At 47.0% G+C, this 25,230-nt stretch overlaps 2 protein-coding genes across 7 annotated transcripts in view; one reads left to right on the plus strand and one right to left on the minus strand.

Annotated features, from left to right (window-relative positions):
* TARDBP (TAR DNA binding protein) overlaps nucleotides 1-5,985 on the plus strand; it is a 10,808-nt gene extending 4,823 nt beyond the window's left edge. The window contains exons 1-4 of one of the 5 annotated variants that reach the window (XR_002774242.1): nucleotides 912-1,146; nucleotides 2,109-2,279; nucleotides 2,650-2,776; nucleotides 3,785-5,983. Coding sequence is in view for 2 of the 5 variants with exons in the window: in XM_012807305.2 (XP_012662759.1) it covers nucleotides 1,087-1,146; nucleotides 2,109-2,279; nucleotides 2,650-3,180 (762 nt within the window). In the remaining 3 variants the exon portion in view is untranslated. Of the gene's footprint in view, nucleotides 1-911; nucleotides 1,147-2,108; nucleotides 2,280-2,649 lie in introns of those variants that run through there. The other 4 variants (XR_001161439.2, XR_001161438.2, XM_012807305.2 and 1 more) reach the window with 4 other exon arrangements.
* A 1,180-nt stretch (nucleotides 5,986-7,165) lies between these two features.
* Nucleotides 7,166-21,679, minus strand: MASP2 (mannan binding lectin serine peptidase 2). Of its 2 annotated transcripts, XM_003793266.3 has the most exons (11): nucleotides 21,625-21,653; nucleotides 21,312-21,540; nucleotides 20,989-21,166; nucleotides 19,604-19,735; nucleotides 17,539-17,735; nucleotides 17,088-17,235; nucleotides 15,735-15,853; nucleotides 13,363-13,441; nucleotides 10,305-10,439; nucleotides 9,729-9,803; nucleotides 7,166-8,266 (listed from the first exon to the last, which is right to left on the minus strand). In XM_003793266.3, the coding sequence occupies exons 1-11, from the start codon at nucleotides 21,636-21,638 to the stop codon at nucleotides 7,503-7,505; spliced, it is 2,070 nt and encodes a 689-aa protein (XP_003793314.1). In that variant the 5' UTR covers nucleotides 21,639-21,653; the 3' UTR covers nucleotides 7,166-7,502. The 2 variants fall into 2 exon arrangements, with proteins under 2 accessions (XP_003793314.1, XP_012662758.1); XM_012807304.2 differs by lacking the exons at nucleotides 7,166-8,266; nucleotides 9,729-9,803; nucleotides 10,305-10,439; ... (2 more) ...; nucleotides 17,088-17,235; nucleotides 17,539-17,735 and adding an exon at nucleotides 18,876-19,063 and having other exon boundaries at nucleotides 21,625-21,679.
* Between the last annotated feature and the right edge of the window lie 3,551 nt (nucleotides 21,680-25,230).

Below are 25,230 nucleotides of genomic sequence, written 5' to 3' on the forward strand. Positions count from 1 at the left end.
GCCACCTTAGGTGTACGTGGCTGGCGCCTTAGCCGGTTGAGCTATAGGCGCCGAGCCGAGACTTCCTTTTTTAAAAAAACTCTTTAGTCAGGACCTATAATTCCATCAATTTCAGAGGCCAGAGTGGGAGAGTTGCTTGAGTCCAAGAGTTTGAGACCAGCTTGGTCAACACAGTGAGACCCTGTCTCCACAGAAAATTTTTAAAAATAAGCCAGGCATGGCTGTATATACCTATAGTGTCAGCTACTCAGGAAGCTGAGACTGTAGGATTGCTTGAGCTTAGGAATATAAGGTTGCAGTGAGCCACTGCACTCTAGCTTGGTATCTAAATGGGTTTAATGGAGTGTGCTTATAGTCCTAGCTATTAAGAGTCTAGGTGAGATTGCAGAGAGCTATAATCATGCCATGGCAGTCTAAACTGGGTGACAGAATGAAAACTATCTCAAAAAAAGGAAGAGGCTCACTTCCCATAGTTCAGTGAGCAGGGTGCTGGCCACGTACACTGAGGCTGGAGGGTTCAAGCCTGACCTGGGCCTGTTAACAACTGCAACCAAAAATAGCCGGGCATTATAGCGGGCGCCTGTAGTCCCAGCTACTTGGGAGGCTGAGGTGAGAGAATTGCTTAAACCTAAGAGTTGGAGGTTGCTGTGAGCTGTGATGCCATGGCACTCTACTGAGGGTGACAACTTGAGACTCTGTCTCAAAAAAAAAAAAACTCAGCCCGAAGCACAGTGGTTATGAGGCCGGCAAGTTTGAACCCAGCCTTGTCTAGCTAAGCAACAATAACAACTACAGCAGAAAAATAACCAGGCTTTGTTGCGGGTGCCTGTAATCCTGGCTACTTGGGAAGGCAAGCGAATCGCTTAAGCCCAAGAGTTTGAGGTTGCTGTGAGCTGTGATGGCACAGCACTCTACAGAGGGCAACATAGTGAGACTCTATCTCGAGAAAGGCATTGATACGGGGGTGTATGTGTAGTTTTAGAGTGAATTTATCATCTTTCCTAGGTCAAGAAAGATATAAAAACTGGTCATTCAAAAGGGTTTGGCTTTGTTCGTTTTACGGAATATGAAACCCAGGTGAAAGTAATGTCACAGCGACATATGATAGATGGACGATGGTGTGACTGTAAACTTCCTAATTCTAAGGTACTTTGTTCCTCTGTGCTTTGGAAATTTTTGCTGACAAACTTTTAAAAACATAATGTGAAAATGTTAAATGTACTTGGAAAAGGTAGTGGCAGTGTGTTCTTGAAATATTTTTGCTTTGTTGAAGCCTTAGGACCTTAATGGGTGGTGAATATTTTATGTTTAATATATCTATCTCGTCACCCCTCCAAACTGAAAGTTTGTTCATTTTCTTCTTCCTTTTTCGTTATCTGTCTAATTAGTAGTTTCTTATGTATTTAAATGTGAAACCATAAAGATGATCAGCGTATATAAATGTTATCATAAAGACCTAACTAGTTTCAAGCAAGCAGATAGGACTCATCATCCTAAATAATAGCCGGGAGTTGTGGCAGGCGCCTGTAGTCCCAGCTATTTGGGAGGCTGAGGCCAGAGAATCACTGAAGCCCAAGAATTGGAGGTTGCTGTGAGCTATGACCCCACGGCACTCTACCCAGGGCAACATAGATTTTTATCTCAAAAAAATAAAAAAAATAGAATATCAGGACATTTCTTAGTCGTTGACTTTCTTAAATCCAAATATATTCATGCATTGAAAATGAATTACTTCATATATCAGCATAGTCCTATAGGATTAATAAGATTGTAATACCATGTTTTTACTGTACCTTTATCTGTGCTGAGATGTGTTTTGATACACAAATACTTACCATTATGTGACAGTTGCCTGCAGTATTCAGTAAGGGAACATGTACAGGTTCATAGCCTGGTAGTAATAGGCTGTACCATGAAATTCTTTGTTGTTTTTTAAACTGGTACAGAAGGCACAAAAAAGGAGAGCTGGTGAAAAAGTAAGAATCTGCCTCCTTTTATTGATTCTCTGGCTATACAAGGCAGAAAGCTTCTTGTTATATCCTACCATAATGCCCTTTTCTTTGCTCATGAAATATTTCTGCTTTTTTTCGTCTATTTGATTTAACCAGCAAAGCCTGGATGAACCTTTGAGAAGCAGAAAGGTATTTGTTGGGCGCTGCACAGAGGACATGACTGATGATGAGTTGCGGCAGTTCTTTTGTCAGTATGGAGAAGTGGTGGATGTCTTCATCCCCAAACCATTCAGGGCTTTTGCCTTTGTTACGTTTGCAGATGATCAGGTATTTTCCTCCTTAATACTTTGTCCTAGTTAATTAGCTTTCTCCTTTTTGGTGATTTCTGTTTTAGCTGCTTTCTCTTGAACATTTCTTATCTAGCTAATTGTCAACGTAACTAAGCTTTCTGATCTTGTAAAGTGTGGGGTATTTGTGGTATTTGTGGTATATCTAGAATATCTAAAGATGTATTTGCTTTTAGATATTTTTCAGTATGTGGCATTTGAGAATGTTGCATATCATATATCTTTTGAAAGAGTGATCTTATTTTCTCTCCAGCTTAGATAAATTATGCTTGAAATCTAGGTTTTATTGCTGCTTTGATTTGAGAGTCAGTGGCTCAATCTCCCTTGCTTACATCTGTTATTTCTTTCAGGTTGCCCAGTCTCTTTGTGGAGAAGACTTGATCATTAAAGGAGTCAGCGTACATATATCCAATGCCGAACCTAAGCACAATAGCAATAGACAGTTAGAAAGAAGTGGAAGATTTGGTGGTAATCCAGGTGGCTTTGGGAATCAGGGTGGATTTGGTAATAGTAGAGGGGGTGGAGCTGGCTTGGGGAACAATCAAGGTAGTAATATGGGTGGTGGGATGAACTTTGGTGCTTTCAGCATTAATCCAGCAATGATGGCTGCAGCCCAGGCAGCACTGCAGAGCAGTTGGGGTATGATGGGCATGTTAGCCAGTCAGCAGAACCAGTCAGGTCCATCAGGTAATAACCAAAGCCAAGGCAACATGCAGAGAGAGCCAAATCAGGCCTTTGGTTCTGGAAATAACTCTTACAGTGGTTCTAATTCTGGTGCAGCAATTGGTTGGGGGTCAGCATCAAATGCAGGGTCAGGCAGTGGTTTTAATGGAGGCTTTGGTTCAAGCATGGATTCTAAGTCTTCTGGCTGGGGGATGTAGACTGGGTTATGGCTGGTTGCTGTGGAATGGTGGGAATTCAAATTTTTCTATGCTCATGGTAAGTATATTGTAAAATACATATGTACTAAGAATTTTCAAAATTGGTTTGTTCAGTGTGGAGTATATTCAGCAGTATTTTTGACATTTTCTTTAGAAAAAAAGGAAGAGCTAAAGGAATTTTATAAGTTTTGTTACATGAAGGGTTGAAATATTGAGTGGTTGAAAGCGAACTGCTGTTTGCCTGTTTGGTAAACCAACACTACAATTGATATCAGACGGTTTCTCCTGTAATAATTTATCCCTGGACTTGTCAAGTGAATTCTTTGCATGTTCAAAATGGAAACCATTGATTAGAACTACATTCTTTTTTCCTTGTTTTAATTTGAACCCCACCATATGGATTTTTTCCTTAAGCAAATCTCCTTTTGGGAGATCATGATGTCACAGTGTTTGGTTCTTTTGTTTTTGTTTTTTAACACTTGTCTCCCCTCATATACAAAAGTACAATATGAAGCCTTCATTTAATCTCTGCAGTTCATCTCATTTCAAATGTTTATGGAAGAAGCACTTCATTGAAAGTAGTGCTGTAAATATTCTGCCATAGGAATACTTCTGTCTACATGCTTTCTCATTCAAGAATTCGTCATCACGCATCACAGGCTTCGTCTTTGACGGTGGGTGTCCCATTTTTATCCGCTACTTTATTTCATGGAGTCGTATCAACGCTATGAACGCAAGGCTGTGATATGGAACCAGAAGGCTGTTTGAACTTTTGAAACCTTGTGTGGGATTGATGGTGGTGCCGAGGCATGAAAGGCTAGTATGAGCGAGAAAAGGAGAGCGCGTGCAGAGACTTGGTGGTGCATAAGGGATATTTTTTAACTTGGCGAGATGTGTCTCTCGATCCCGTGGCTTTGGTGAGAGCGTGTGCAGAGAGCAATGATAGCAAATAATGTACGAATGTTTTTTGCATTCAAAGGACATCCACATCTGTTGGAAGACTTTAAGTGAGTTTTGTTCTTAGATAACCCATATTAGCTGAATGTGTTAAGTGAAACGATACTTGTATTTCCCCTACCCCTTTGTCAACTGCTGTGAATGCTGTATGGTGTGTGTTCTCTTCTGTTATTGATCTGTAAGTGTGGTAATGTGAACTGAAGCTGATGGGTTGAGAACATGGACTGAGCTTGTGGTGTGCTTTGCAGGAGTACTTGGAAGCAGAGTTCACCAGTGAGCTCAGGTGTCTCAAAGAAGGGTGGAAGTTCTAATGTCTGTTAGCGGCCCATAAGCATGCTGTTTGCTGCAGTTCCGTGTCCTGTGCTTGGATGCTTTTATAAGAGTTGTCAATGTTGGAAATTCTTAAATAAAACTGATTTAAATAATATGTGTCTTTGTTTTGCAGCCCTGAATGCAAAGAATTCATAGCAGTTAATTCCCCTTTTTTGACCCTTTTGAGATGGAACTTTCATAAAGTTTCTTGGCAGTAGTTTATTTTGCTTCAAATAAACTTATTTGAAAAGTTGTCTCAAGTCAAATGGATTCATCATCTGTCATGCATTGACACCTGATACCCAGACTTAATTGCTATTTGTTCTTGCATTGTCCAAAGTGAAAAGCTTTTTTTTTTTTAAATCTAGTTTTTAAAAAGTCTGGGTGACCGCACCTAAAATGGTAAGCAGTACCCTCCAGCTTTTTCTTAGTGCCTCTGTGCATTGGGTGATGTTCTCTTTACATGGCCTGTATAAATCTCCATTGGGAAATCACGCCTTCTAAAAATATTTGGGGGAGTGGGCAAAACAATGTTGATTATTTTCAAACGCTTTGTACCAAAGCATATCAGTTGAAAAGAAGGGATTATTAGCATCTTTCTAGTTTGGGATTTGAAAAGTGGAATTAATTGCAATAGGGATAAAGTAGAAGAAACCACAAATTAACTTGTGCCTAAAATCCATTAAGAAGCCTGATAGCTTTAAGAACTATTAGGATGGGTTGTCTGTGGAAGTGTTAAGTGAAGTGGGCTTTGTCTTCCAAAGGTGGAGGGAGATAATATTGAATAAAATTGCTTGCAAAACTCAAGGCTCTCACCATGCACTGTTAAGTCTGTGAAAGCAATAACAATATTCTCTTGTACTTTTTATGTAACTAGTAATTCTGTGAGAGTTGAGTTTATTTTCTAATTGGAAGAATGTGACAGTATTTGTGTTGGTAGTACCTAATGCCCTTACCTAATTAGACTTTGATAAATAGGTTTGTCATTTTGCAAGTTATGTGCTCTAAACACTTTATAAATGAAGTCATCCTTTAGACTTGTGATCGCCACATTGTTACGTTATTCAGTTTCCTCTGTAAAAGGATCTTGAGTTGTTTTTTTTTCCTGCATCTAAATCTGCATGATTTCCAAACCCTGTACCATCTGAATTTTGCATTTTAGCACTTGCACTATTACTCAGCAGCAGTAACATGGTAACACTTAAAATGGTATTCGGGGACCTCCAAAGACTAAACTGACAAGCCTTCAAGGAGCCCAGGGGTAAGTTAACTTGTCAATGGCATGGTTTTAATCCCTTATTTACACTTGTGTAAATCTGGTCATAGAAGGCTTTCGATGTTGAGTAGCCTTTTATTAACATGTTTATGGTACTACATAGATACGGGTATTTATTCTACCCAAACCAAAAAAAAAAAGTTGAAGTGTAGAAGTACTTAAACTATTTGGCAAAGATTTGTTTTTTATTTGGTCATCTAAATGCATTCATTCTAAAATTTTTTTGAACCAGTTGAATAAAAATTTTTGTTGCCACCAGAGTTTAGTGTCTGGAGTCTTACTGGAAAAACATGATTCTTTTTTTAATATGACAAAGATGCTGGAAAGTTACCTTAAAAGTTGAGTCTCAAGAAGTTGCACTTTATATACACAAGGGAAATTAGGCCAAACTCTTAGGAACTTCTACATATAATGGTAACTTTAGCTAGGCTGAAAAACTTTTTTATTACATGTTAGCTATTAAAACTTTTTAGGGAAGAATAGCTAACTAAAATTACATTTTAAAGTTGAAATCAACATTTTGTCCTTAGTAAGAAAAAGTAAACTCACTAATTCATAAGATGTTAGAATATTTTGTTGAGGCCGGCCCCATATACCGAGGGTGGCGGGTTCAAACCGGCCCTGGCCAAACTGCAACCAAAAAAAAAAAAATAGCCGGGCATTGTGGCGGGCGCCTGTAGTCCCAGCTACTCAGGAAGCCGAGGCAAGAGAATGGCTTAAGCCCAGTAGTTGGGAGTTTCTGTGAGCTGTGTGATGCCATGGCACTCTACCAAGGGCAATAAAGTGAGACTGTCTCTACAAAAAAAAAAGAATATTTTGTTGAACATCAGGCGAGTAGCTCTTAACTTGTGCATTAGAGTTCTGTGCTTTATTCAGCTATTGCTGTGGGGTTTTTTTCCTCCTCCTTTGGCTTAACTGTGCCCCGAGTATTTCGTACTCATTGTAGGAAGAAAAGGACATAACAGAATTTTATAATGTCACAATTATTTCCATGTTGTTCTTCATCATCTGGTAATGCCACATTTTATTCAGTCTTCAGAATTTGGACATTATTTAGGTTATTTCCAGTTGCTAAGAACATGCTTGCAGCTAAATTAAATTCTTAGCTTTGGATTTGCTAGGTCAAAGAGTATGCATGCTTTTAAAAAAGACCAGTCTACAGCCATACTACACTGAGCACACCAATCTCATCTGAAATGTATTGCCCCGTTGCCTTGAATTTAGAAAGTTTATATTGTCTTTGACAATGTGAAATTGTACTACTATTCCCTGTACCTTTTGTGCAACAATTTGATAAGTGAAAAATTACATTCCAGCATCTTGTGGTATTGGTTTTTAACATGGAAATCAGTCAATATCTGGGCTAAAGTATTAACCCAAAACAGTGACTCGAGGTTAACCAGTATTGCAAGCATATGTAAAACACTATTGGAGATCAATTAAAAAAAAATTCAGAAACAGAACAAGTCTGAACAGGCAATTTATAGAAATACAGTCAGTATATAAAGAAAGGTACTGGTCTTTTAAAAAAGCAATTTAACAGTGAGCTTAAATTGGGCTGGCAAAGATGAGTGCCACTCTGATGGTTTGAACTGATGGAGGATGGAGTTACGCTAGCAAGTGGAAAGGCAACAGCAGGTTTATGTGGAGTTTGGTTTTGTTTTTTGTGTGGAGAAACAACTACCATGTTGATGCATCTCAGGGTCACATTGCTGCTAAGGTCTTTCACAAGTACTTCTAAAAATAAGGAATCACTTACTGGTTGATGACATGCAAATTAAAAATTGTTCATTATGTTCTTGATCCAGGGAATGTAGTTACTGACTTTTGTGTAGACCCCATACTGCCCTGCTTCCCCACAGTTTATGGAACCCCAGGACACTATTCCTCCCACAAACCATCTCTGTGTCTCATTATCTAGAAACACTAATGCACCTCCACTGTCACCTCTACAGCTGTCCTTGCCCCCACTTTCTAAACCAGCACAGAGCATGTTATCAGTTACCCTTGCTCCTGGATAGGGCTGCTTTTCATATGCAGCAGTACATTTCTGATGATCAACTACTGGTATGTCAACAAACATTAGGTTTCTAGCAAGAAAACCCCTTTGGGTTAATCCCCATCCAGATGCAGTTCCAATGTCATTTGTCCTCATAAAGGATTCAGCTTCTTTTCTTGGCAGACAAATAGGCATGATGTTGCTATTGATTACAACTTTGTTCTTCAATTTAATCAGTGCTATGTCATTGTCAAAACCAGCATTGTGGGTGTAACCTTCGTGTATAAAAACAGCCTCAGCCCAGGCTTGTGTATAATGAAGTGATAGTCTCTTCAGGGCACCCATTCGAATGTCCAGGGAGGATGCATCATCTTTTTGCTTATATACAGCATGAGCAGCTGTTAGGACCCAGTTGTCATATAAAAGTGCGCCTGCTGCTGTAGTGCCACCTGATAACAGGACTTGCCAAGGAAAATCACCAAGCTTTGCATTTTGCCCTCCATATATACGACTTCCTGTAGTCCGAGTCGATAGTCCACAGACTGAGGAAAGAAGCATATATAGAGCTGATTATTACCATCATGGAGTTGTGTATACTTAACGTCAGCCAAAAATTAACGTGAATTGGCGAGTGTCTGACCACCTATATGGGCAAGTGATGAGGCTGTTTTAAAATAACACAGTTCAAAGACTTGATAGAAGCCTTTAGGTATTTCTTAACTCCTCAGTAAGTGAGATAAGTGAAATTAACTTCTGGAAATTTTGTTTTGCTAAAAAGTTGATCTGTGGATGGTGCCTGTGGCTTAGTAAGTAGGGTGCTGGCCCCATATACCGAGGGTGGTAGGTTCAAGCCCGTCCAAACTGCAACAGAAAATAGCCAGGTGTTGTGTAGGCACCTATAGTCCCAGCTACTCAGGAGGCTGAGGCAAAAGAATCGCCTAAGCCCAAGAGCTGGAGGTTGCTGTGAGCTGGGAGGCCACAGAACTCTACCGAGTGCGACAAAGTGAGACTCTTGTCTCTAAAAGAGAAAAAAACTTGATCTTTAAGACTGGGGGAATTAATAGGGCATATAGGAATTGGCTGATGCACTGGGACAGAATCTTTTTGTTGACAGTGTTTTTTTTCACTTGTAAAATGGGAGTATTGTGTAATTCTGGGAAAGCAGAAATGAAGGTCAGTATCAGAACTTGCAAAATTTTACCTTTGAACGTGTAAATTTTTAAAAATTAGAATGTCAAGAGTTGTGGCCAAGACCTTTAAAGTTAAGAAATTACTATTTTTCGGTCTAGTTGATTGTTCCAAACACTAAATCTAATTGTCTGTATTGCAAACTAAATAAACTCATTAATATAGCATATGTATGTTTCCTGTTGGTGGCAATATACTTGTATTAAAACTTACCAAAAAAAAACCTGTTTTATCAGCCAAGTATAGGTTTGTAGAAAACTAATTTAGGCCAGATAACACAGGGGTAATGATTATTACTATATTATTACCTTTCTGTCTTTTTTTTTTAATCACTATTCAACTATTATCTTTGGAGCCAATTCTGGTTAAAATTTTTTTTCTTTAAGTACTACTAAAGGGTAAATTGTATTAATGTTTAAAAACTAGATGTCGTTGAAAACAATTGCTTAGGGAAATAATGAAGTTATTAACTTTGGGGTTTAATAGCATTTTTACAGAGAAGGAAGGTAACAACAGAAGAACTCATGTTTATAAATGTATAAATTGTTCAAGAGAATTTTAAAAATCATTTAATTTTTTATGCTTGCCTAGTTAGAAGGTCAAAAATAATCAAATGACTGATGCAGTCAGCACCTAACAACCTCCCCACATGGAAGGGGGATAATGAGAACATACTATTTGGAAATAATAACTTAGCCTAAGAGCCAAGTGCTGAAGTCACATTTCTGCCTACCACAGCTAAAGCTCTCCTTACTGTCTCCTACCCAGTTGTACTTTCCATCAATTAGGAATCCCTTGTATAAATGTGTCCATTACCCGGCTCACAGACTGGGAGCGATTTTTCTCCTTTGGAGCTTGTCCAGAATCCATCAGCCTCACACACATATTTACCTGCAAATCATTGGAAAAGCAAAAATGTTTAACTGCATGTGTAAGATGGTTGTCATTTGCTTGAATACTCTCTTGAAAAATGTTGATTCTTGAGCATCAGTGGGAAATAGAAGTGTCTGAGTAACCATTTTACATGATTTCATAAATAGGAGGCTCTGCATTACCATGTTTGTTTGCAAAGTGGAAACCTTTTAGATGTGTAACTTGAATATGTATCAAGATCTCAAGTGCTTAATGATAAGGTTTTGACTTGTTAAATTAAACCATTTGGAATATATTGTGTGTTTGTAGTAGTCATTTACTAGATAAGATCTGTTTTCAGATTCTTGTAAATTGACATTAAAGTCACCTTAGCTATAATATTTCACTTAGCAGGTGGGGGAAGTGCCTTTTAATCTTTTGTCTAGTCTTAGCCAAAAATGTTGGTTAAAGTTTATTTTCAGATCATGAGAGCTCAAGTTCCAAATGTTGCCCACCCCCAACTTTGAAAAATGTGCTCACCATCACCCGTCTTCATCATGTAGAATGTCTCTTCACAGCTGTACTGAATCACAGCTTTGTACGTGGTCACTTCAGGACCTGTGACGTACTCCACTCGGCCACAGGGCAGATCATCAGGAGGGCCACAGTCAACAACTGTAAAGAATGGGGGGAGGGAAGGATCCACTTGTAATTTCAGTACTAACATTAAACAAGTGGAGACCATAAGCAGCTAATCCTGTGGTTGTGCCATGCGGTGCTAAAACTTGGAGGCATCTTTATTTTCCTCTGTACAGTGGACATTGTCCATTTCATCCCTAGATGTGGAGAGGGTCCCTTGAGTGATTTTAAAACTTGCTCTTTTATTCCTGTTACAGGGGAAGTTGACCTTAGAAAATTTCTTAGCACCCTCACTGCACATACAAAAAAGGTCTGCAGCAGAAAAGCAAGCTACAAGGCACAGTCTGGTTTGATGTAAAATAGTACCCAGTTTGCAATTCAGAGGGCTGGAGAGACAGACAAGGACACAATAGAAAAACACAGCTTTCCCTGATGTCTTTTCAGGGGGAACTTGTAGAAGCACTGCTAAAGAAAAATGGGGCAGTTTCATCACTCATGCCTCAAGTTTGGACTCGAAATCACACTTGTTACGACATTACTAATGTGAAATAACCAGTTTGTGAGACAAAAGCCGCAAGGTGATTTCAATCTAAAAGTTCTTTGGGCTGGGCATGGTGGCTCATGCCTGTAATCGTAGCACTGGGAGGCTGAAGAGGATCACTTGAGCTCCGGAGTTTCGGGTGTGTTTGTGTACTCATGTAGTCCTAGCTACTTGGGCAGCTGTGGCAACTGGATCTCTTGAACCCAGGGGTTTGAGGTTGCCATAAGCTAGGCTGATGCCACTGCACACTACCTGGGGTGACAGCTAGTCTATCAAAAAAAGAACGAGTTCCTTTAGCCAGGTATGGTGGCTCAACACATTTGTAATCTCAGCACATTGGGAGGCTTAGGTGGGAGGATCATTGGAGTCCAGGAGCTCAAGACCAGCCTGGGCAAGGAGACCTCCCCATACTCAGTTCTACAAAAAACAGTGTGGTGATGCACACTTGGAGTTCCAGCTACTATGGCAGCTGAGGCAGGAGGCTCACTTTGAGCCTGGGAATTCCAGGCTGCTATGAGCTATGATCACGCCACTGTACTCCAGCTTGGTGACAGAGTGAAACTCAAAAAATAAAGAATGGCCAAGCATGGTCACACATGCCTGTAATCCTACCACTCTGAGAGGATTGCTTGATGCCAAGCATTCAAGATCAACTTGTATTGAGTCCTCATCTCTACCAAAAAAAAAAAAAAATTAGGCCGGGCGTGGTGGCTCACGCCTTTCATCTTAACACTGGGAGGAAGAGGAGGGTGGATTGCCTGAGTTCACAGGTTCAAGACCAGCCTGAGCAAGAGTGAGACTCCCGTCTCTAAGAAGAGCCAGTGTTGTGGTGAGCTCCTGAAGCCTCTGCTACTTGAGAGGTTGAGACAAGAGGATCACTTCAGCCCAAGAGGTTGAGGTTGCTGTGAGCTCTGACAACACAGCATTCTACCAAGGGTGACAGACCGAAACTGTCTCAAGAAAGAAAAAAATATACTAAAAATATTTTGGTAAGTGTAAAACTAAGATAACATGATTCTGGCTCGGTGCCTGTGGCTCAAGTGGCTAAGGCGCCAGCCACATACACCTAAGGTGGCGGGTTCGAATCCAGCCCCAGCCCGCCAAACAATGATGGCTGCAACCAAAAAAGCCGGGCGTTGTGGCGGGCGCCTGTGGTCCCAGCTACTTGGGAGGCAGAGGCAGGAGACTCGCTTGAGCCCAGGAGTTGGAGGTTGCTGTGAGCTGTGATGCCACAGCACTCTGCCCAGGGGGACAGCTTGAGGCTCTGTCTCAAAAAAAAAAAAAAAAATGTCTGTCAAGTACACATTACTCAGGAGGGTGTGGATGCATGTATTACCACCCTACCTCCGGTCCCATGTGTATGTTCACTGGTGTGAGATGTGTAGTTAAGAGGGATACTCACCACAACAGTAACAGTGACCACACTCTCACATGGTGGGATTATGGGTATTAAAATATTCGTTGTAATTTTCTATACTCCCCATCTTCTGTGATGAGCATTGTTACATTGAACATTTTCTCTGCAGTCCCAGCTACGTGGGAGGCTGAGGCAAGAGAATGGCCTAAGCCCAGGAGTTGGAGGTTGCTGTGAGCTGTGACGCCATAGGACTCTACCCAGGGCTACAAAGTGAGACTCTGCGTTTTGGTTTTTTTTTTTTTTGGGAGACAGTCTCACTTTGTCACCTTGGTAGAGTGCTATGCTGTCATAGCTCACAGCAACCTTAAACTTGGGCTCAAGTGATTCACTTGCCTCAGTCTCCTGAGTAGCTGGGACTACAGGTGCCCACCACAATGCCTGGCTATTTTTAGAGACAGGGTCTCGCTCTGGCTCAGGCTTGTCTGGAACCTGTGAGCTCTGGCAATCCACACACCTCAGCCTCCCAAGTGCTGGGATTACAGGCATAAGCCACCATGCCCGGCTAGAAAAACATTTTCTTTTTTTTTTTTTTGTAGAGACTGAGTCTCACTTTATCATCCTCGGTAGAGTGCTGTGGAGCCACACAGCTCACAGTAACCTCCAGCTCCTGGGTTTAGGTGATTCTCTTGCCTCAGCCTCCTGAGTAGCTGGGATTATAAGCGCCCACCACAATGCCTGGCTATTTTTTGTTGCAGTTTGGCTGGGGTCAGGTTTGAACTCACCACCCTCAGTATATGGGACCAGCACCCTACTCACTGAGCCACAGGTGCCGCCCTAGAAAAACATTTTCAAGAACACCCTTTGCTAAAGCAAATACTGGTACTTCCCCTACTCGCGTGGCCTGGTTCTATTTTACCCCGTAAGGATGAGCTGAGAGGGTAGGGAAGAGCAGCACACTTGGAACTCAAAGCCCTGGAAATAGAATAAACAACAAAACCCAGAGATACGGTGGAAGCAGTGCAGTGGGGAAGGTATGGAGCGTAGTCACCACATGACCGTACTGCTGCACTCGGGCATCCGCTGGTCCCAAGATCCATTTTTCTGGCAGACTGCAGTGAATGATTTCAGGGGCAAATGACCCTAAAGGAGAATTCAGAAAATACTAAGTTCCTTGTTTACATCATGAAATTACTCCCCAAAGCTGTGCTGTTTGGTAGCTCCTATTGTAGTGTGTCACAAGACGCTCCCGAGGAGGTGACAGTCAGGTGACTAGTGTCTGTGTGTGCCCTGCTGCCTCGGTGGATGTGCACATTTGCTGCCAAGATTCCTGCTCGCATAAGTCACCCATGTTGTGTAGCTCATCTTTCAGTGTGTGTTGGCACTTTATGAATCAAATGTTGTCCTTCGCAGCAGTCATGATATGTCTTTGGTTTTTACTGTAATCCAAGAACATATCAGATCTCAAAGTTCCTGCTAACATTCCACCATTTCCTTATATAAAGTGCCAGAGAGTTGTGGTCAAAAGTTTGGGGCCAGTGGGCATGATCAGACATGAGGCTGAAACACTAAAACATTTCTGGGTTTTGTCTGCGTGTTCTCTGTCAGCTTTCAATGTCACAGTCATGTACAAGGAAATGTTTTTGACCTAAACTGAAATACGTTTTTTCTAAAATCAAACAGTAAAATTAAAGATGGTGACTTTGGCAGAAGCTTTATGCTTCAAAGGATGCCAGGATTTGTGTTTTTCTTAAATCAGAAACTGAACAAGTTTGCAGTCTAAGGGACCTGGGGGGGAAGCGCCTGCCCAAGAAGTTTGCAAAGTGGGAAAAGTGTATTTTTTTTCTTTTGACCCTCCACAGGACTGGGGATTGCACAGCTATCATTTCAATGTTATTACTTATTACCACTGGGACTCAGTGACAATTTTGAAGAACATAAAGAGGATGTGTTAATCTCTTACCTGTGCCCCTCAAGCAACATGCTAAGCATTTTTTTAAATTATATTCCTTCTCCCTTAACAGTGACCACTATTTATAACTTTGCAGAATATACTCTTTCCTGTGGCTAATTTTTTCTGGGCCTAGGAGTTGTTGCATGGAGAGATCATTTGAGCAGGGGAGGATCTTAATTTAATACCAGGCGCTATCACAGAGCACATGGAAGAAGGGTGATAAACTCATCTTTCTGTTGTTTCAGCTGCTCTACAAAGTTGCGGTCATGTGTGAACAAACAGAAAAGTTGCCCATTTAAATCATCAGCTTTCCAAAGCTGATGTAACTAAAAGGACAGAGGCCGCCTATGATCCTAGCACTCTGGGAAGCCAATGCAAGCTGACTGCTTGAGCTCAGGAGTTCAAGACCAGCTTGAGGAAGAGTGAAACCCTGTCTCTACAAAAAAAAAAAGAAAAAATAGAAAAAAACCAAGCTGGGTATGTTGGCACACATCTGTAGTTCCAGCTACTTGTGAGACAGAGGCAAGAGGATTGCTCAAGCCCAGGAGCCTGAGGTTACTATGAGCTGTGATGATGCCACTGCACTCTACGCAGGGCAACAGAGTGAGACTCTGTCTCAAAACAAAACAAAGGCTCGGCGCCTGTGGCTCAACCGGCTAAGGCGCCAGCCACGTACACCTAAGGTGGCGGGTTCGAATCCCCAGCCCGGACCCGCCAAACAACAATGACGGCTGCAACCAAAAAATAGCCAGGCGTTGTGGTGGGCGCCTGTGGTCCCAGCTACTTGGGAGGCTGAGGCAGGAGACTCGCTTGAGCCCAGGAGTTGGAGGTTGCTGTGAGCTGTGATGCCACGGCACTCTGCCCAGGGGGACAGCTTGAGGCTCTGTCTCAAAAAAAAACAAAAACCAAAAAGGGCAGAGGAGTAGATTCTGTTCTCTCTCCCCAACTACAAGACCTCATTACAGTGGTCCCTAAAAAAAGAAGAAAAAAAAAAAAGGCAGGATTCTCCATAAACTTCTCTATACCCCACCCCTCTTGTCCTCCACAACTTATTTCTTTTTTCTTTTCTTCTTTCTTTTTTTTTTTTTTAGAGACAGAGTCTCACTTTATCACTCTCGGTAGAGTGTCGTGGCATCACAGCTCACAGCAACCTCCAACTCCTGGGCTTAGGCGATTCTCTTGCCTCAGCCTCCCGAGTAGCCGGGACTACAAGTGCCCGCCACAACGCCTGGCTATTTTTTTTGTTGCAGTTTGGCCGGGGCCGGGTTCGAACCTGCCACCCTCAGTATATGGGGCCGGCGCCCTGCCCACTGAGCCACAGGCACCGCCCAACTTGTTTCTTTCATATTTAGGGTTTTGCTTAGATGATGGAAACCACGGTGACACACAGCTGTTTTCCCTTTTCCCATTTTCCTTTCTCATATCTGCTGACATCAATATGTACACATTTCAAAGCGACAGTGACTGTGGGGTTTAACTCACTTGCAGAAGCTCATAGCCAGTCTCACAGAAGATGGAGAAGTTGTCTTTCAGGATGTATTTGGCTTGCATGGGCGAGATGTGGCCATTAGGTGGCGCCATCGGGTTAGGGCACGGCAGGGCTGCACGGAGGAACGTGGGCTTACTGGTTGTCATGTGGTCTATAGTGGCCAGATTGAATTTAGCAATCCCGAGTGAAACACTTAACATGTAAAGAAGGCTTGCCACAAATGGGGTAGGGTTCTCAAGATTTAAAACCAAAGGCAAGATGAAACTCTTTACTGCTTGTGTACAAATTAAGATTTGTTGCTTTGCTTGGAACTTGAGAAAGCCAGGGATGTGTACCGAGATAGTGCAGTCTCCACATATGGAGGGTCTAGCCCAGGCCAGGAACTATATGCTCTGCTGAGGCCACCAAGACACTGCTTTCCCCTCTGTCCCCCCCTCAACCCGTCCTATGCTCTCTCTGTGGGCTCTCACCTTGTACTTATGACCTTCCCTCAGAACCTGCCAATCCATGGCTGAGACCCCTCCACCCTCCAACAGCTGCTCTCTGGGCCCAGGTCTCTGCGTGGCTTCTGACCCTCAGTCCCATGCAGGTCAGTCTCCAGAGACAGCCTTGGTGGCCCTGCGGGAGCCTAGGGCTTCTGTTGTTTGAGTGTCTGCTGTGAGGTAGAAGTGGAGTTCTGTCAGCCTCGGAGGACAGAGCTGGGGACAGTCGGACAACCGCATTTGCAGGCCCAGCTGCAGACTCCCTGAACAGCAGCCCTCGGCCATGCCCTCCATGATTACCCCAGCCCACTCCCAACTCCTAACTCATTCCCATACCTCCCCGTCCACAGCTGTGCACCTGGAACAGCCGAACTCTTGAATTTTGCACGTTCTCTTCCCTCGCCTGCAATACCTTTCAAAACTTTTATCCTTTAAACCCAATCTTGGTGGTTCCTGTCATGGGCACCCAGTCCCTGCTGGGCCAGGTCTCTCTTCCAGACTCTCACATTGCCCAGGGCTTGGCTCCCAGGCCGTGCCTGCTACAGGGCTTTGGTCGTGTTGCTTTGACCGTCCCCTCACTGATACAAGAGCAGAGGCTGTGAGGACTGTGGCATCTGCATTATGCGTCCCTGCTACACATCCACAGGATGGGAGCATGGGTGGACAGGGGGAAGGATGGGAGGAGAGGGACAGACAAGAGATGCCTCTCCTATGGGACCACTGCCTCACAGACCACCCCACTCAAACCTGGTCTCCCTTTCTAGGCCTAGCCCAGAAAGGGTTCCATCCTATACAGTTTCTTGACACCCCACAGAGGAGAGGGAACTTCTACCCTCCCCCAGGATCTGAGATCCATTTGCTCACCTGTGCTTGTGTAGTGGATCTTCCAGCCCTTGTGGTCCCCTGACTCATCGGTGACAAAGATGATGGTCACAGTGTTGCTCTTTGTTTCAATTCTGGGAGGCAATGTCTTTCCACAGAATGGACCATATTCCTCTTTACCTGTTTGAATCTGAAAAAGAGGCCTCTGAAACCACAGGACCTGCTGCCAGGGGTCCTGCCTGGGTCAGAGGGGAGCCACCCCCACCCCAGGCAGTTCAGGGAGACAATGATAGGGCAGACCCAGGTGGAAGATGGAGGATCCCCCCGAGCCCTCACTCAGAAGGCTGCAGCCTGACTTGGACGCCCATGGAGTGTCTGCAGAGGGACGGGGTTCGTTCAGGGGGACAGAAGCATGGGGACAGTGCTGCAGGAAAAGGGGGCAGCTGGGCTGAGGGGGAGGGTCTAGACAAGGTGAGGGCCCCAGGAACCAGACCTTGAGGGAGTCATAGGGGCACTGGGTTTCAGGGTGCGCCTCCACATCAAAGAACTCCACGAAGTCCAGGATGACACTGAACCCCTCCTCCAGGCGGATGCTGTAGGTACAGCTGGAGAGTTTGGGGTAAGGCCGTGGGAATTCAGGGCTGCTGAGCTCCCCAGACCGCTCAGTGGAGACCTGGCCTGAGCACAGGGCTGGGAGGACAGAGGATGGGGTGCGGTGATTGGTGCCTCCTCTGTCAGCCCAGACAGCAGGGTGCTGCCTCTGAGGAACAGGGTGAGGGGCAGGGATATGGCTGGGACATCTATGACCCTCCCCTTCAGCCCAGCTGCCTCCCCCCTTTCCTGTCGGCCAGCAGCATCACCAGAAACCAAGCATCCTACCCTGTGGCTGAGGACTTTGGGAGGGGACTTCTCTTGCACTGGGGCTTTAGCTGAAACAGGCGGCACTTGGGATTTGGGATGGAAGTTGGCCAGAGGGCCCACCTTGGGTGGGTGATGGGCATCTGGGGCCAGAGTCACAACCCCAGAAGTGAAGACAAGTCTTGCCAGACTGCAGGGGAGGGAGATGGTGCCAGAAGAAGGGAGGATTCAGAGCCAGGACAAATCCTTGAGCCCAGGGGTCCTTTCCAGGTTCTCCAAAATCCCTTAAGGCCAGCAATTCCCAAGTTTATTGACCAGAATTTTCCCATGGGCACCCAGCCAGGACCAGCCCAGCTTCCCCTGGTTCCAGGGAACAATCAGGAAGGGGCTGGACTCTGCCTGGGGGCAATTTAGGAAGCTCCTCACCAGCTGATTCTGGTCTGGCAAGATGGAGGCGGGGAAAGCTCCATCATTTGTGGGAGAATCTGTCCCCATTATTGTTGCCACTGCCTCCACCCCAGGCTGGAGGGATGGGGGTGGCCGGGCACAGTGAATGCAGGTTCTGGAGCTAGGAGGCTTCTAGGGCAATCCTTGGGCAGACCAGACTGCCCCTCAGTGAACCTCCCTGGGTCTCCCCAGTCTGGACCAGGTCCCCCCACCCCCAGTCAGTACCCACGGAACAAGAGGTGACCAAGAGTGCTCTGAGCTCAGCCTCTGGGGACCAGGTGGGGAAAGAGCCCTTGGTCTCCCCTCTCCTGTGAGAACTTAGGCAAGGCCCTGCCTATCTCTGAAGTCTCATCTTCAAAATGGGGCTAGAGAAAGCCCTCCTAGCCAAGGAACATATGTCCTATGGAGTGGGCTCCCACTGAACTGGGGTTCACCTGGCTGTGAGGAGGGTGGGCAGATAGGAGAGGCCCTTGGGTGCCCGCCAGGCCCGCCTTCACACCAAACCCAGAGACACACAGCAGCCAGTAAGGGGAGCAGGTTTATTGCTGAGGCCATGGTGGCTGCAGGGGCTACAGGCAGGTGGGGACTGTGGGGGCTGTGGGGGCTGCTGGCTGTAGCAACCTCGGCCTGACCCAGAGCTGTGGCCTGCGAAGTGCTCTGGCTACCGACACACAGGGCAGGCCGGAGCCCGCGGAGAGGCTAGAGGCTCTGCTCTGGAAGAGAGGAGGCAGGGTCAGTGCCAGGGTGGGGGTCCCATGGTGGCAGCCAAAGAGGTCAAAATGTGAACACTGACATTCTGTGGAGGGAGGGAGGCTGGAGAGCCAGGCTCAGCCAGAGGAGCTGGCCTAGGTCCCCCACTCTTCCCCCGTAGCTGGCTGGACTGTCCCCTACTGGACTGAGAGCTGAGGCTATGGGGACTGTGGTCCAATGGGGAAAGTGACTATACAGGGGCTTCAGGTCCCAGATAGTGCCAGGCACACAGTGGGGACCTGACACATGCTGACCAGAGTCAGCTGAAGGGGAAGAGAGAATGAGGTAGGGATGGGGGTGGGGGTGGGGGTAGGAAGGGGAGGAAATCCCAGTGGGAACCGCGGGGGAGGGGCAGAGGTCAAAAGCGGTGGGGAGAGGAGGGCCAGGGCCTGGGGTTCTCCACTTCCAGGCAGAACAGCAGTGATGGCCTTGAGCCAGGAGGGTCCTGGGCAGGGCGGGGTCTGGCCCAAGCTCCGGGTCCCCCATGCCTTCAGCCCGCTCACCTGAGCACGTATGCTTGTTCCTGTGGAGGACGTAGCCTGAGCGGCAGGAGCAGTAGAAGCCGCCCAAGTGGTTGTGGCAGTGGTGGTCACAGGCAGGTGCCTCCTCCGGGGACACCTGGCACTCATCAATGTCTGCAGGGAGAGGCAGGCAGTCAGGAGGGGAGGAGGAGGGACAGTTCTCTGGGCCTGAGCATGGACTTGGAAGATCAGCCCTCTCAGTGGCTGCCCTGAGAGGCCTCATTGTGCCCTGAGGAGGCTGGTGCAGAGCCAAGCCCTCTATGGGCCTAGGGTCATTGCAGCCTCCCTGTGACACTGGGAGGGAAACGCAAGAACGGCCACATTTTTTTTTTTTTTTTTTGAGAGTCTCAAGCTGTTGCCCTGGGTAGAGTGCTGTGGTGTCACAGCTCACAGCAACCTCCAACTCTTGGGCTTAAGCGATTCTCTTGCCTCAGCCTCCTGTGTAGCTGGGACTACAGGTGCCCACCACAATACCTGGCTTTTTTTGTTGTTGCAGTTGTCATTGATGTTTTAGCTGGCCAGGGCCAGGTTTGAAAGCACCACCCTCGGTATATCAGGCCGGTGCCCTACCCAATGAGCCACAAGAGCCACCCAGCATGGCCACTTTTTTTTTTTTTTTTTGCAGTTTTTGGCCGGGGCTGGGTTTGAACCCCCCACCTCCGGTATATGGGGCTGGCGCCCTACTCCTTGAGCCACAGGCACCGCCCATGGCCACTTTTAAACCAGTGAGAGGTTCAGTGTCCTGATGAAGGCCACCCACTTAGTGAAGAACATAGCCAGCAATCAAACCCAGGAGACACCAAACCCTTACAGCAACTTGTAAGGAGCACAGAGAGGTTGAGCCACTTGCCCAAGGTCACATTGCTGGTCTCTGCCAGGGTCAGAATCTAAAATCAAGCTCCATTAGTAGTGCTTGGGCTGAAGGGCGGTGCTGTGGCTCAAAGGAGTAGGGCGCTGGGCCCACATGCTAGAGGTGGTAGGTTCAAACCCAGCCCAGGCCAAAAAAAAAATCGTTGTGCATTTGGGGCAGTGCCTATGACTCAAAGGAGTAGGGCACCAGCCCCATATGCTGGAGGTGGTGGGTTCAAACCTAGCCCTGGCCAAAAACTGCAAACAAAACAAAACAAAGCAGTGTTCGGGCTGGTGGGGGAACCTCAGGGCCCCCAGCCCAGGTGGGGCTCAATCTGTGTGAGTGGAGTTTGTAGCTGTGACTGCTGTCTGCATTGCAGATGATGTCAGGCCATGGGTCCCTCTTGTGCCCCACAGGAGGTGGACACACAGAAGGCAGGGCTGACCCAGCTCAAGGGAGGGGTACTGTCCACCCCCAGCTGTGGACAGGCCATCCCAGGACGCTCCCGTCAGCTCACCCTCTGCCGTGTAGAAGGCCTCGAAGCCTGTGAATGGCTTTTCATTGGAGTAGTCAGAGCGGAAGGTGACGTCCAGGTGAGAGCCCAGCGAGTAGAAGGTGTCATTGCCAGGTGCGCGCTCCGTGTCTGTGCTCTCCCGCCCACACAGCGTGGCCAGCACCTTGGTCCCCGAGCTCAGCTGTGGGGTTGGGGGTCACGGGGAGGGGAGGCCAGACCCAAGCTTGTCCTCCCTCCTGGCCCAGGCCACCCTGCTCTCAGGTGTCTGTCTCTCAGCCCTGGACAGTCCTTGGGGACCCCCCAGGTCATCCCCAGCCCGCTGGCACCTTGACGAAGTCATACTCGCAGAGGTGGGAGAGCTCCAGGTCGAAGTGGGTGAAGTAGAGGCGTAAGCGGTAGCCGGGGGGAGCAGTTAGGGTCCAACGCCGCTCCAGGTCGTTGGCATATACACCCGGGAAGCCAGGCGATGCCAGGCGCCCAAACACGGGCTCAGGCCACTTCGGGCCCATGGGGGTGGCCAGGGAGAAACACATCAGGCTCAGGAGGACCAGCAGCCTGCGGGCAGGGTGGGGGCAGTGAGGGCCGAGGCCTGTTTTCTCCTCCCCAGCCAGCACAGCAGCCGTGGGGGCTCTTTCCCACCTCATGGTGCCCATCCAGCCAGCCAGGCCTGGTCTGGGGCTGCACGCTGTCCTCACCTTTGATCTGTTTGTCCGGTGACCTGGCCCTGGGATTCTGGGAATTGACCCCATGACGCCTGCCCGCCCAGAGTTCCGGGCAGGGAGGGGAGGGCAGCCCTCAGGAGCTCTGCTGCTCACCCATAACCCACGTTCCCACCTGAGTGAGTAGCCTCTGAGGTCCACCTGGGTCTCCATAACCCTCTGGGAGAGCGCTTCTGGGTGGAAACGGAGCTGTGGACACACGCTTCCCTCCTCGAATCCCAGAAAAGGCCATTCTGTGAACACATGGTTCCCTGAGGAAACGGAGAGCATCACCTGGGTGGAAACAGTTGTCTAGAAAGCACCTTTTAAGCCCACAGTGGAATCTGTGGTGCCAGGTCCCTCTGGCTATGTTTGAGAAATGGGCCAATCCCATGGCTTGGTGTTTGTAGCTCGAGTGCCTAGGGTACTGGCTACATACACCAAAGGTGACGGGTTTGAGCCCAGCCCCGGCCTGCCAAACAGTAATGACAACTACAGCCAAAAAATAGCTGGGTGTTGTGGTGGGCGCCTGTAGTCCCAGCTACTTGGGAGGCTGCGGCAGGAGAATTGCTTAAGCCTAAAGAGTGAGGTTGCTGTGAGCTGTGACATCACAACACTCTACTGAGGGCAACATAGTGAGACTCTGTCTCAAAAAAAGAAAAAAGAAAAAGAAAGAAAAGCTATCATAATTGACTCCCTGCTTCAGCTGTGAAGGGCTCTGCCCAGTTCTAATAGTGCAAATGCTGAATAACAGCTAATCACGGTGGACACAGCCAAGGCTGCAGATTAGGACTCAGGTGAGCTTGTTAGCCATAGAACGGAGAGAATCAGCTGGGGCTTTCTCCTGCTACACTTGCACACGCACAGAACACTTCTGTAACCACCTATATGGGAGTGTTCCCCCCGCCCCCACCAAGCAATTCATGCCACACCAACTGGGTGTCCTCTAACTCAATTCAGTCCTGACACTCCATACCTGGAGGTGGAGTCAGAGCCACAGGAGTCAGAGCTCCGCTCCCCAGACCGCCAATCGGGCAGCGGATTGTCACCTATACTGCTGACGACCTGTTGCAAATCAGGGTTCCCACTACCCTCTTTTTGGGCTTGACTATTCTGTCAGGGTGGCTCACAGAACTCAGGGAAACGCTTATATCGACTAATTTATTATAAAGGGGACAACAAGAGGTACAGACAAATAGCGGGAAGGGACGTGGAGCTCCCACGTCCTCTCTGGGGCATTGCCCTTGGGAACCTAGAACTCATCCATAATCTCATTGTTCCGTTGTTTTCACAGAGATTTGTCTCACCCCCTTTTCTGGAGGTCAGGCTGGGGCTGAAAGTCTTTCTGGTGACTGGCTCCATCCCGAGGGTGTCTAGGGACCAGACCCTATAATCCTTCCCTAATCACCTCATTAGCATAAACCCGGGTGTTCTGGAAAGGAGCTCCTTAGGAATGACAAAAGGCAGTCCTACCAATCAGGAAATGCCAGGGGTTTTAGGAATGTGACAGAAACTAGGGACAGACACCAAATATATTTACTATACTTCGGAAGATAATTAGCTGTAAGAGGAAAAGGTGAGGACTACTATTTCTCTCCTAACAAGACCCATGGAATTATAAATCCTGAAACCAGGAGCATCAGGAGTTTTGATAAATACATGAAATGGAAAAAAAAAAAACTTAGATAGATTTTATTCCCTGTGCCATAAATGGGGCCTGTTCATAGCCCTCTCCAAGGTTTCTGGGACTGGAGGGGACTCAGGTCATGTCCTTAAAAGCTGCTTCTTCCTCAGTAGACCAGCCAGATATGGGGCTCAGGGCTCATCCCTTTGAGGGGTGCAGGCATTGTGCATGACAGTAGCTGCAGGCAACTTCAACCTCCAGGTCACCACACTCAGGATCACAAATGGCCTCCAGCTGTTTCTGCAACCAGGGCACTCACTCCCTGCTTGCGTGGCCCTAACAGGTGATCCTGATTATCCACATCACACGTGCTTCTAATTGAAGCTGTATAACAGGCAAGCTCTGGCCACCGTCTTACAGTGTGGATGGGAGCTGAGTGGCTCCAGGTCATAGACTGACAGGAGGCCAAGTTGAGACTTACTATTAGATCAGGCTCCTGACCTCCTGAGGAAAGGCCCTCAGACTTAGGGGTCATGGGGTGGTTCCCACTTTTCTGCCAGCACCCTGCCTGCCTGGGTCCCTGTGGGGAAGATATGTTAAAATTAGGTTTTCTCTTCTGAAGGACAAGAGGTGCCTGATTGTTTTAAGTATGATTAAGCCAGCAGGTGCCGTGTGTTCCTAAGTTAGCCATCATTAGTGTTTAATTCGGAGCCACTGTTGTTCTGGCTACTACGGACAGCCAAGGCTTTCCACCTGTGGGGAAAGCTTCGTATGCTAGCTCACCTGCCCCTACAAACTAAACGAGGGCAGCTGTCCCCATGCCTTCTTGCTGGCCACCATGAGTTAAATAAAGGGCATGTCACAACGGCCTTTGGCTCCTTCATTCTTTTCCGGTTTATCCAAATCCAGTGTGAACTTTTTGGCCTCAACCATTGGCACTACAGTTCCTCTCAGGATGGACCTGCTCTGGGCTGGTGACAGTTGTTTGGAGAGGTTGTCCCTGCCTAGGGTGTCAGAGCTGAACCGTAGAGGCTGCCGGGCCCAGGCTGGGGTGAGTAGTGGCCCTGGCTGCAGGTCAGTTTTGTGGTAATGTCCCTTCCTCACAGGCGGTTGTGAAGATTAGGATGCCTGATTCCTCCACAGAGCGAGTGCACGGCCCTGCTAGGCCTCCTTTGGCCACCACTGGTTCTACTCAGGCCTCCCTGCAAGTGGGGAAACCTCGTAGCAGATGCCAGCGCTCCAGCCCACTGTAAAGTGCCCCAGGGTTAGGGGAATAATGGAGGTCAGCCAGAGGTCAGATCTGCAGAGTCAAAGGCCTGAATATACTCGTGGGGTGGGGTGGGCTAGGTGGGAGGGAGAGTTGGTGAAAAAGCTGGACCTTGCTCCCCTCCTCCCCCATTATTCCAGACACCTGAGGCTCATTCTTAGCTGAGCCAGGGCTCTCACTCCCAAGTTAACTCATTCTTGGCTCAGCCCTGCTCAGGGTGGAAAGGAGCTGACAACGGCAGCTTTTCCAGACAGGTCCTTTGTCTGCCACCCCCCTGCAAGGTGGGAGTGGGCTGGAGACTACCCCTTCCCTAAACCAGGTCCTGGTAGTGGGTCTTCCATGACCCCGAGTGCCTGGAGAACCAGAAACTGGAGGTTCAGCACCTTGGAGAGGGGACAGCACTGTGTCCACAGAGTGGCCACCCAACCTGCATTCTCAGCCTGTTCCACATGGGGAGGGCGTTGCTAGGAATTTGCGCGAGGGTACCCATGAATCGACAGGCAAGATGTGAACCAGCTCTTAACGCTGAGGAGTCAGGGCACTCTGTCACCTGGACCAGGGTTCAACTCCTCATCCTGACCTTCTGTGGTCTCCTCCCAGCACCCACCCTAGAATACCTGGGTGGGATCAGACGATCTTGTTAGTGGCCCAGTTTT

This window comes from Otolemur garnettii, unplaced genomic scaffold (genome assembly GCF_000181295.1).
Source record: "Otolemur garnettii isolate 467f Iridium unplaced genomic scaffold, OtoGar3 scaffold00067, whole genome shotgun sequence".
Lineage (NCBI taxonomy): Eukaryota > Metazoa > Chordata > Mammalia > Primates > Galagidae > Otolemur > Otolemur garnettii.